Source organism: Colobus angolensis, unplaced genomic scaffold (assembly GCF_000951035.1).
Source record: "Colobus angolensis palliatus isolate OR3802 unplaced genomic scaffold, Cang.pa_1.0 Scaffold48, whole genome shotgun sequence".
Lineage (NCBI taxonomy): Eukaryota > Metazoa > Chordata > Mammalia > Primates > Cercopithecidae > Colobus > Colobus angolensis.
The window spans coordinates 2,243,440-2,256,089 of record NW_012118265.1 but is presented as its reverse complement, the minus strand read 5'-3'; the positions used below and the strand labels follow the sequence as shown (position 1 = coordinate 2,256,089).

The 12,650-nt window shown below is 38.2% G+C and overlaps 1 protein-coding gene across 1 annotated transcript in view; it reads right to left on the bottom strand.

The window, feature by feature from the left end:
* The window catches only part of CPA3 (carboxypeptidase A3 (mast cell)), a 31,947-nt gene extending 20,828 nt beyond the window's left edge, over positions 1-11,119 (bottom strand). The window contains exons 1-3 of the mRNA XM_011958921.1: positions 11,006-11,119; positions 10,825-10,900; positions 7,375-7,499 (exon numbers count right to left, since the gene is read on the bottom strand). Coding sequence (XP_011814311.1) covers positions 7,375-7,499; positions 10,825-10,900; positions 11,006-11,073 — 269 coding nt within the window. The 5' untranslated portion in view covers positions 11,074-11,119. The remainder of the gene's footprint in view (positions 1-7,374; positions 7,500-10,824; positions 10,901-11,005) is intronic.
* Between the last annotated feature and the right edge of the window lie 1,531 nt (positions 11,120-12,650).

Below are 12,650 nucleotides of genomic sequence, written 5' to 3'. Positions count from 1 at the left end.
ATAAGCATTGCTTGAACCCAGGAAGTGGAGGTTGCAGTGAGCTGAGATTGCGCCACTTCAGTCCAGCCTGGGTGACAGAGGAGACTCTGTCTCAAAAAAAAAAAAAAAAAATCTTATCAGAATCATTTTAGGAATTAGAATCATAAGAAAAAATGGGATTTTTGATAGACATTAAATTATAAATATAAGAATTTTATTATTAATAACAGATCATAATATAGTTGTATCTTTTTGATTCTTCAGTAAAATGTTGTGTATTTTGATTGCCTATATATATATATATTTTTTTTTTTGCCAGTTTTGCGAGTGACTTTTTTTCTCACTACATTTTTGAATTGGTTATTACAGTATTCATATATTAAAAAACCATTTACTTTGATTATACTTAGCTATTTTATTAGATTAAAAAACTATCTTTTTACTTTTAAGAATTTTAGTTACGTCTTTAGGGTATTTTCTATGTTATTTCTTCTGCCAGTATCTATACTTTCTAATTTTCTTAATAACTTTCTTTTTTTCCTTGCTATTTTGCATTGGAAAACTCTCTGAATTATGATAAATAATAGTAGCCATAGAGGGCATTCTTTTTTTTTTTTTTTTTACAGGAAAACTTATCTTTCACTGTTAAGAAAGATGTTGAATACCACTTTGAGATTAATACAGCAGTATCAATTTCTATGATCAAATTATTGTCCATTGATGTATGGCTGCATTAAAATCTATTATTAGATTCCTTAATATGTTAAATATTATTTAACAGCTGTAGGAGATTTACAAATACCCTCACAAAAAGCCTTGTTTGTCTTATTTTAGATAGTGTTCTAAAAATCTTGTTTAACCTAGAAGGAATGCATTGGATCTAGGGAAAATGACGTGCTGAAAGCAAGCAGCGAGCACACTGTTATCAGTAGGTGAAAGCTGACAGCAAAAAGAAAAAAAACAAAAACAAAAACAGAAAAGTGGAAAAACTCCCTAGACAGAAGGACTTAGAAAACATGGGTTAGTGGTCTCATAGCACAGTATAAAAATTCATATTGATAATGATAATTATTTACCCAAAGGTAAACCATATTCAGTATACTCTATTTTGCAGGGCAGAAAATTATCGTTTATAATGGGAATGTTTCAATAAAAATGTTAAAAAGAAAGGATTTCTTGAAGTTGTACTTGCCTGAACAATTTTCTTATTTGGCTTATCTCATTTCTCATTGACTATATAAATAAAGGAATTACTCACCTTTTGGTAACGAAATGCACATGTATTTTTTTTCTGCTGTTAGCAGTGATTCCTGGATGCAGGAAAATGTCTATTTTTTAATATTCATTCTAGTCTTTGAGACAATATCATGTACTCTTTCCATCACCATAAATCTTATCAAATAAGGAAGCAGTGAGTGACCTCTGTTCAGACCTTCTTGGGTTCCAACCCCAGTTCGCCCACATAATACTAAATGTGATCTTGGGTGGCTTAGTTACCCTCTGAACCTCAGCTTTCCAACTTTTACAATTGCGGTAACCAGGCTTGTGGTGAGAATGAAATGAAGTAAAACCGAAGTGCTTGGTGGCCTCGGGCTCCCATTGAACTTCAGAATAATAGTGAGGTTGGGTCACAAAATCGACCACCATTTTATAGTCGTAACACGTTTTTAAAGCAGGCTTTGATGGTATGTAGATGTTTGACTCTTTGATTTCTTCAATTTCTTATAATTATGAGCTATGACACTGACACTGCTGAGCTCCCCTCTACTTGTTGGTTTCTCCTTGCTGATTGACTGACTGATCTGAGTTCTGATGTGGAACACAAATGCCGTATTCCCCTAATTAGAGTTTATTTAGCACATGGGACCAAGTACTGCTCATGAATATTGATTCCTATTAACAGCACTGACAAGCACATCATTATGTACATTATGTATATTATATCTAACTCACTGTATGGTTTGTTTTTGACTTATGATGAATCTAGGATTTCTGAGAAAATAAACTTCTGGCAGCAATTTTGGAATCAGGTGGAGCATGTTGCACTGAAACTCATACAAAGCCTGGGAAGGTTTGAAATTATATTTTGGGTGATCATTACAGACATAATTAATTGCTTTAAGCTCTAAAGAGGGCACATGGCTTTTGCTCCACCTGCATTAATAGAAGTGGAGGAACCAGGCAGAAGAGAAATTTTATGGTCCCAGAGGTTGATTTGTAACATAAGGCAGTATTAATTAGTCACAGGAAGCTTGTATCTAAGAATAGTTTTAGACTTACACATATCAATTTAGCTCTTGTGATAACAACAGCAGCAAACACACACACACACAACACACACACACAAAAAACAGTGTGAGTTGAAGTTCAATCTTTCCACAAATGATGCAGCTGCATGAGAACATCAGAAAGGTGCCAGGTTGTTGCTGATAGGGACTAGAAGTTAAGGCTGGAAATTAAGAATTGGAGCCAGATGTTATTTTCACGAGCCCTTTCACTAACCAGCAGCCAGGCATAAACAAATGAAAACAAATTACTTTTTCTCAAATACTATTTTGTACTCCAAAATTTGCTTAATTTGTTTAACAAAATTCCTAAATATAGGTGAAAGGATAAATAATTATCACTGGGGATTGAATAATACAAATGGTTAATGTTTACTGAACCTTCTTTATGCGCCAGGCACTTTTCTTGGCACTGTATTTGCATTTTATCACTCAGCATGTTAACTGGGTACCATTACCAGCCCTTGTTTTTATGAAGGTTTGGTCAATTTCCAAAATGGACACAACTGTTGAAATACAGAAGTTGGAATTTGAACCTGGAGGGTCTGACATCAGCACCCTAGCTGTGAGCCATTGTGCAATAGCGCCTTCATCACCGGAGTGAAATCCTTGGGTATTGCTGTCAGACTCTACTCTCCTTAGTCTTCGGAGGTTGGTGCATGGTTGGCCCAATCAACCAACACTCATGGAAGTCTGTGCCCCAAGATCAGGGAGCAAGTAAGAGGTTCAGAGAAGAGATGAGATAAATTTTACTTTGACAGTTTCAAGGCACCCATCCTTTGCTGCTTTTAGAAAGCAGCAAAGAAGGACTGGAGAACTGTGGGCCAATGTATGTGACCACCATAGGCTCTGGTGTGTGTGTGTGTGTGTGTGTGCATGTGCGCACTGGGGAAAGATGTTTCAGGAAGGCAGAGTCACTGTCAGGGTGCCTTATAAATGGGACTGGATTCTCCTGATGCCCACATTACATCAGGATATGGTGCTATTCAAAAAGCATGGTTTCGGGTTTCTATAAGATTCAATATCCTCCTGGTAACTCCCTAATTTGGTTACCACACATCAAACTCTACACTTACTGACATGAATTTCCCAAGGTTTGAGGAATACTACTCATTTATTCAATGGGAGGAAAATGGAGCATCTGGTGATATAGCCTGTAGTTATTCCCTGTTTCAGTGTATGTGTGTGTATTCATAGAAGTAAAGGACTAGGCAGACAGAAACTTTATGATCCTAGTCAATCTTCATGAAACGCCTATGAAATAGGTTCCATTATTATTCCCATTTTATAGATAAGGTATGAGGTAAAGCAAAGTTAAATAAATTGCCAATGTTAAATACCTAATGCATGGCTTCAATGGGACTGGACCCAGATAGCCTTGCTTCAGAACCTGCTTTCCTACCTTCCACACTCCTGTTTGTCACATGACCAATTGTAACTTCAACATTTGTATCATGTAGCATGTTGTAGTATAACATGCATGTTATACTCTTAGGTAAGTAATATGTAAAAATGTGAAGCAGAAGAAAAAAATGAATGACACATTAGAATGATTTGATTGAAACATTTGATAGGACTGTGTATATCCATGGAATATGAATTTGTATCTGACTGAACATTTTTATTAGGCAGATAGACATTAATATGAGGTGTTGATTATCACTGTGTCAGTTTGGCATAGATCTCTCGTGCATTTCTCACATGATCTTATATGGATCCTAGTAAGATTTTACTTAATTGTACCATTTGAGTTTTCTTATTATATTAATAGCTGTTTTCTGAGTTACCTTTCATTAACAACTCTTTATTTTCTAATTTTAACCTTTTATCAAAGAAAAGACAGTGTTAAAAATTGACTATCTAAAATGTAAACAATGTTAAACACACTAGGATTTTTAACTGCTGAATCCAAGTATAATGTCTGCCCCAGAGGCTCAGTCCAATGGACATGCTTTCCCTTTGATGTTTGTTCTCCAGTCTGTTTGGGTTTGTTAGTATATCCATGTTGTTTGTGTTTTGAACTTGGACTTTTATGATTTTATAAATAAAAAAGGAAACAAGTATGTTACTTTAAAATAAAATCTGGCTTACTAACTTAATTTTCTAAAAATTAAAAAAAATCACACAGATACTTTAAATAGTGGTTGATATATACTATCTAATGAGGGGTGTCTAAGTAAATCATTGTGTCACACCAGCCTTGGTTTAATTCAGCCTGGTGCCTGGGTCCGACTAGATGTTTCTGTTCTTAGAACTCTTTTCTGTTACTGACTGACACCAAGCAATACGTATAATTAATATGCAAATAAAATTATTTATATAATTAGTACTTGGAGACAAGATTTTAAATAGTTCTTGCCTGCACATATCAGTTTACATATTTATATTTCTGAGGGAGGTAACTAATTATGTGACTTTCCCATAACTGTGACTGATTTGGGCCACTTTCTAGAATTCATGTTTAATTTGATAAAACCAATTTTTATAGGTAATTTAACACTTTGGTTCTTGATGTAGATAGCAAGAAACTCCTTTGTCATAAGACAAAGTGAAAAACACACTAATTTGAAGAGCTGGATTTAGACATCTAGTTGAATGAGAATTATTTCAGGCTAGCAGAGGCCTAGAGGACCAAAGGAGAAAAAAGGCCGATGTGAGCTATTTGATAAATTGGAAGGATGCTAGCTGCCTGCCTAGGTGTTGTACAGTGATTTACTCCACTATCCATGCTCATGCCAAACAACTAGCTTTTCTAGATACATTTTCTACATTATAACTGCATTATAGGGCTATTAAGGAAAACATAATACCTAATTCTTTACCTTGCTGTTCAAGCCAAATTATATAAAATTTGGCCACATCACTACTTTATTTTAGCTTGGGCTGAATGCTTTGTAAGAATTAGTTTATCATAGGAATCCAGACCAGGTCTATATTTCTAAAGTAAAGTGAAGAGTGTAATAATTTAGGCACATACACTAGAAAGTTGGCAATGAAGTGAGTGAATCAACAGACACAGTAGGCTGGGCGTGGTGGCTCACGCCTGTAATCCCAGCACTTCGGGAGACCGAGGTGGGCGGATCACAAGGTCAGGAGATGGAGACCATCCTGGCTAACACGGTAAAACCCCATCTTTACTAAAAATACAAAAAATTAGCCTGGCATGGTGGCAGGCGCCTGTAGTCCCAGTTACTCGGGAGGCTGAGGCAGCAGAATGGTGTGAACCTGGGAGGCGGAGCTTGCAGTGAACCGAGATTGAGCCACTGCACTCCAGTCTGGGTGACAGAGTGAGACTCCGTCTCAAAAAACAAAAAACTAAAAACAAAAAACAAAAAAGACACAATAACCAAGGGTTATTTAAGATAGAGGGTTGATTTCTTTTAAATGAAAAAGTCAATGCATTATCTGAACCTTAATGTAAACAGATAATGTAATACAAATTTCTGCAGTCATGTAGTTATATTTTCAAAGTGTCTAAGTTTAATGATGCAATTTATAAAAGCACAGAAAAACCTATATCAGTATATTAATTTAAAAGAGTGAAAAAGTGGTATCAATTTTGAATTACGTATTTTCAATGTTAACTTTTACATTTGTACCACAACCTTCTTGAAACAGTAACAAAACTGAAAAACAGTCATCAATAACCATCACAAATAATAGAATGTTATCTTTAAGGCCATGAATAAGAATGTTTTTTGCTTGCTTGTCCTATGTATGTGATTTTTAAATTTCAATAGAGTTTATATTTATTTGAGATATTGTAGCAATATCATAAATACAATCAAGTTATGGTGAGCAGTAGCAAATCCTGCTCTGCAATATAACATCACTGACATCAATAGGATCTTTCTTTATCTCAGCCAGAAGCAGACCTTTTGAGTTAAAGCACCAAGTCAGGTAACAGAGGTATAAAATGGCAAGTTCAAAAAAACCAAAAAAAGTGAACTAGTGTTTAGCAGTGTTTTGACAACAAGGGTCTCAATAAACGGGAACCCTGGCATGACGTGGCCTGGGGAAGTTAAAATTGGACCCCTCTGTACATGAAACTATGAAATGTTTGAAAGTATAAAAACACATTTTCTTTCTTTCTTTTCTTTTCTTTTTTTTTTTGAGATGGGGTCTAGCTGTGTCGCCCAGGCTGGAGTGCAATGGTGCTATCTCGGCTCACTGCAACCTCTGCCTTCTGGGTTCAAGCGATTCTTCTACCTCAGCCTCCCAAGTAGCTGGAACTACAGGCACATGCCACCATGACCGGGTAATTTTTGTATTATTAGTAGAGATGGGGTGTCACCATATTGGCCAGGCTGGTCTCTAAGTCCTGACGTCATGATTCGCCTGCCTTGGCCTCACAAAGTGCTGGGATTACAGGCATGAGCCAGCTGACACATTTTAATTTTTAAATTATGCATTGATTTATGATGTTCATTGCTGGGCTCCCTTTCTCGTTCACTGCCCAGGGCCCAGACTGTGCATGGCCCATGGTTGCTGCTTAATATATTCAAATTTTCTCTTATTTCTCCATGGGACCAGAATGACTCATTTCTGCATCTTTGGCTATTTGAGATTCTTTTCTCTTTGATTTAAACCTTATTCGACTGCCCTACTTGTGCTTTCTCTGAGGAAGAATTTTTTTCGTAAAGAATTATTTATTGCTGTATTTCTGACATACCAATGGTTTTTGTTTTTTTGGTCTCCTTTTATGTGTCAGGAAAATTTAAATACATAAAAGGAGACCAGTACCAGTAGCTCATGAGCTCTGGGCCGATTACCTGTCGGTAGTGATGGCGTGTGGCTAACCCATTCATGCCTGCTCATGTGGGCTCCGTGCCTACGAGGGGCTGGTTTTGGAGATGGTAGATATAGGTAATTGTTATTATTATAGCTAAGAGCAAATGTAAGGTAGATGTTGAACTGCCAAGTTTGATTCTATCACCTCTGTAAACAGGCTTTGCTAATGTGTTTGGAAGTAGCTGTGATCTGTATCTTACAGAAAGAGCTTTTGTTTTAGGGGGCCCAATTAAACATAGTTCCATTGTAATACTTTCTTCTACTTCAAGGCTCCCAAAGCTTTGAATATCCAACACATTTCAATTTGCCAAGGACTTACTCATAGTGCATTTTATTTTGATCCAAGGCAGACTGGATGGCTTGGGATTCCTTCTCACTAACTCGGAAATCCACCGTCATATTAGCAGCTACGTGGTGGGTGGCACCTGGATACCAGAAGTCAAGCTGCAGAGATAAGCTCAATGTTAGTCAGAGTTTATTTGCTTACCCAACACATATTGATTAAGAAATGATCATGTCTCATACTCTGTGAAAGGAATTTGGGGCTCAGCATAGCTAAGATATAGACCTTTCTTCTAATAAGCTTATGTGATTTTTGCAAATATACTTAAGAACTGTTGAATATTAGGGAGGAGGAAAGAAACCTTCCTAGTGCCTGATCACTTTTTTTTTTTTTTTAGGACTTCAGGTCTATCAAGTTAAAAAGGATGGGCAGCTCTTTTGGTTAATTTTTTTCTTCCACAATTTTGGGGTTGAATGGGATCACAATTCATCTAGCCACAGAATCTGGCTCTAATTGGAAATTTAAATTAAATATCTGGTTAGTTAGTCCTCAGAACCTGATGTCCCTATAAACTCTGGAAATCCTGAAAGTCTTGTATCCGACAGTTGGCATAGTCCCCCAGGAATGTCATTTTTCTAGCAATATGTCCTTGGACAAGTTACAAAGATTCTTTAAATTTTAGTCCTCTCTCCTAAAACAATGGGGCAAATGAGAGTTCACTGGGAAGTGTTGTGAAGATTGTGAAATAGGTCTGAGGTCTGGGGCGTGAAGACATTTAACAGGTGCAGATTTTTTTTTCCTTTCTCTTCCTCTAGCTGACAATCTCAAAAATTTGGTATATGACCTCAGAAGTATAGAATTCAGATCAAAATAACTTCGAGGCTGAGCGTCGTGGCTCACGACTGTAATCCCAGCACTTTGGGAGGCTGAGGTGCGGATCACCTGAGGTCAGGAGTTCGAGACCAGCCTGATCAACATGGAGAAACCCCGTTTCTACTAAAAATGCAAAATTAGCCAGGCGTGGTGGCACATGCCTGTAATTCCAGCTACTTGGGAGGCTGATGCAGGAGAATTGCTTGAATCTGGGAGGCAGAGGTTGCAGTGAGCTGAGATCTCGCCATTGCACTCCAGCCTGGGCAACAAGAGCAAAACTCCATCTCAAAAAACAACAGAAAACAAAACAAAAGCAAAAACAAAAACAAAAACAAACACTGAAAAGATTCCAGTTCTTGTGGTTCTTCAAAATCATACTCAATTGTGAAACTAAATGAAGTACAAGTCCCCAGCCTGGGAAATGTGAAGGAAAAGCTCAATTTCCACCCCTGCTTGTGCATGTGTCCAGGTCTGCCTGGCTGTTTCTTAGTTGAGACCCCCAATACTTCTAGGTCAATCAAGCGACAATATGAGGCTGCTATGACCCAACCAATGTTTGTTAATTTTGATCAAAAAGTTACAGCATGAGTTGGACATATGAGAGATACAGTGTGACGCAAAGGCAAGTTAGGCAGAGCCAACTTATCAAAATAGACATTTCTCTGTTCTAGCAGGGTAATGTGCCACAGGAGCTTAGAGCTTAGTGAACTTTCATTTATTAAGCACAAGGCACAGAGCTGGGTGCCACAGTTGTAGAGACCAATAAGGGACTTTTTAGACGCGAAAGGTTTGGTGTGGAACACAGTCAGACATGCATGTTTCCCACATGTTAACCAATGCCAGAGGAAGGATCTGGTGTTCTAGGAGCACAAGGAGCAGCCAAAACTGAGTCATGAGAGTTGATGAACAGAAGAGACTTCCTGCAGGAGACACTGCCTGAGTCGGATCTTGAGAAATAAGTAGGACTTACCCAGGTCAAAATGGAGAGAAACATATTCCTCATGAGAAAAGTTGTACAGGGCCACGGTGGGTGAGATTTTGGTGTTTATGGGGCTTGAAGGGTGCGGAAGAAGGTGGATGAGCAGGATATTGAGAGGCTGGTAGTTTGGCCAATCATAAAAGGTTTCGAATGCTATACGAATACCAACAGAAAATGCTTCTATCTGGGCATGGTGGCTCACGCCTGTGAGGTCAGGAGTTTGAGACCAGCTGGGCGACGTGGCAAAACCCCATCTTCACTAAAAACACAAAAATTAGCTGGGGATGGTGGTGGGCACCTGTAATCCCAGCTAATAGGGAAGCTGAGGCAGGTGAATCACTTGAACCTGGGAGTCGGAGGCTGCAGAGATTGCACCACTGCACTCCAGCCTGGGTGACAGAGTGGAACTCTGTCTCAAAACAAAAACAAAAACAAACAAAAAACACTTCTGTGATGCTTAATATAGCAGGCCTGCTTCTGAGTGCTGCCAAAAGCTTATTTAGTCTTTGAAGCAACCCTAGGAAGTAGGTATGATTATTATCCTCATTTTGTAGAAGAAGAAATGGAGACCCAGAGATGTTGAGTAACTTGCCTAAGGCTACAGAGGTAGTGTAGAGCTTGGATTTGAATGTGAGCATTTGATTTTGAAGAGAATGCTTTTTCCATACTAGGCTGCTTCTCAGCAATGACCCTCAAATGGAGGAATGCAATTGTCAAGTTTTAGAGTGAGCAATCAGGTTGCAATGCAGAGTTGGCTTTGTGGGTGGCAAGACTAGAACCCTGATTGCTAGCTAAGGGACTATGGAAATTGTCCTTGCAAGAGGTAGAGTGAACATGAAGTTGGCAGTGGCAGTGGAATGGAAGGCAATGTGTGGATCTGAGAAACATTTGGGAGTTAGAATAGGCAGAGCCTTTGATTGATTTGATGTAGAGATAAGAGTGTGTTCTACTGGAATAAATCCCAGATCCAGTTCTGGGTTTAAATCTGATGTGTAATCTTGGTCATTTAATTTTTTGTCTTTGCACTTTAGCTCTTCTGTTTCAAATGAGTTACATTATAACCCTGACATCGAAAATCTGTTGGAGAATTTGAAATGACATATGTAAGGTGGCTTGCACAACGTATTTAGGAGCAGCTGAATACATGATACAATTATTTTAGACTGTTGGATTTTAAAGGATTGATCTAACTTTAAAAGTCTTATTTGAAAATGTACCTACTCTTGGAGAGGGTCATATCTTGATATTTGCCAATGCCTCAACGTTTTTAGTTAGTACTCAAAGAGAAATTATGGCACCAGAGGAGATGAGGGTGGGAGTGGGGAGAATGGAGTGGGAATGGCACCAGTAGGCAAGAGAAAGATGCCCTGATAAGGAGGCCAAGAACAGCTCCTGATTTCACAGTTTTACCTTGAAAAAACTGGTGTTTGCAAAGCTTTTGGGAAGAAAAACAGAAGTGGTAGTCGTGGAAACCAAGACCAAAACCAGAACAGATGAAGTATTGGCCATTTAGCTCCTGCTTTCCTCTTATGTTCAATAGTCTTTTGTAGTCTCGTGGGCATTAACAGTAAAATAAGAAGAAGCCTATTTTAGAGAACAGTGAGAAAAGATAAAACATCCCTCTAAATGCTTACCTCATTGGTTTTGGCCAAGTCCTTTATGATGTCTGCTTGTTTTTCATCCTGGGGCTTCACGCGGAACAACTTCTCCCTTTACAAAGGCAAATGAAAAAAAAAAAAAAAACAATGAACTGTAAGGAAACAACCTTTAATTCTCTTCCCACACGGAGACTGGAACACAGGAAGTAAGATTTACCTGTCAAAGCGGACAGGAGCAATTGCAAGAGTGGTAGCAATCAAACCCACGGGCAGGATGAGCCACATGATTCTTCTTTGCCTGCCTTGAGACCCTCTGGCAGTTTTATGCCTCAGCCCTTATCTTGATGAGCAGCTGATTTCCTCTTAGGGTTCTGTTGCACAAACTGTTCCCCTTCTTTGCCCACACTAGTTTTTTTTTTTTTTTTTCCAGCTGGGGAGGGAAAAACACTAACCCACCAAGCCCATGCTACTTATCTACCTTTTGCAATAGGAAATACCCATTTTACAGACACAGGATGGGAAGCAAATGCCTTTAGCAAACAACTTGGTCAAGGTAACAGAGAAAGTATGTTCACAGAGCTGGGGTTTACTAGTTCTGTCTGTTCTAAAATACTACTCTACCATTCTGCTTGAATTGAATGATAGAAGAAATCAGTTTTACAATTTGCACTTGGAGACTGAGATGAATTTGGGTATCTGGCCATAAAATCTTGGTGAGTGGTTTGTAATAATGTAAAATATATTTTTGAAGCTAGAATGTAAGTTGTGAAATTAAAAACTTTTAAATTATAAAATATAAACGTACTAAAAATGCTGTAAGTACTATGGCAAACATTGAAGTGTTTACTGTTTAGATTTTACAATGATAACATTTTTGTTACATTTGTCATGTACTTCTCTTGGTGAAGAAATAAACACTAAAGACCTAAAGCACTGCCCTAACTCTTTGCCCCTTCTCTTCTCCTTGTCCTCAGCGTCGGCCCCTATTTCTAAGGCAATTTGAGGATTCTTGAGAGGAAGAAAATATCAATGCTGTAATGTTTATTAATTGAACACTGTCTTCAGAGCCTGGATGCTGTAATTGCCAAATAATGCCTTTTGAAAGTTGAATTAATGAAAGCCACCTATAGATCATTTAAAACCATCTCTGGAGGGATCTTTAGTCTTGAACACAACTTGATTAATTATGGGAGAATAACACCTTTACCTAGAATCATAGGTAACCTAAAAGAGTAAGTGGATTTATCTAATCAGATAACTTATTAGAATTTCCTTTTTGAAAACCACCTCTTCACATTGACAAATGTATAGCTGACTGTATATAAAACTTCTGAGTCATTCCTGTGTATTATCAAAATAGTGCAGTTGGAGACATGCCCCTGTTATATGTCCGGCAGCAGTAATTCCATTCTTCTCTATCTGATGGGTGTGTGGTAGAACTCAAGCCTTTTTTATTTCCCCAAATGGATTTTCTGGCTCCAGCCTTGCAGGTAAGGAAGAGGAGGGTTTTATAAGTGCCTTCATGTTCTTGACACTGGGCAAGCTCATCAGCACTGAGAACTCCCAAAACAAATGCTTGCTCTATTGCTTTTGACTAAAGATACTTTTGACCAGGAAACAGTGAAAAAGAAAGACCTTGACTTTGGGTTTAGACAGACATCACTTCAATGTGGCTCCCACACACTAGCTACATCACCTTGGGCAGGCTGCCTAGTTATTCTGGGCCTTGGTTTCCTCATTTGTAAAATGGGAATGCTAATGTGACTCTAACAAGTGGTTGTGAGGCTTAGTGAGACAGCATATGTTACAGACTTTGTGGTAGGTGCTAAGAAACATGTCCATGCTCTCTAGACAGTTGATAA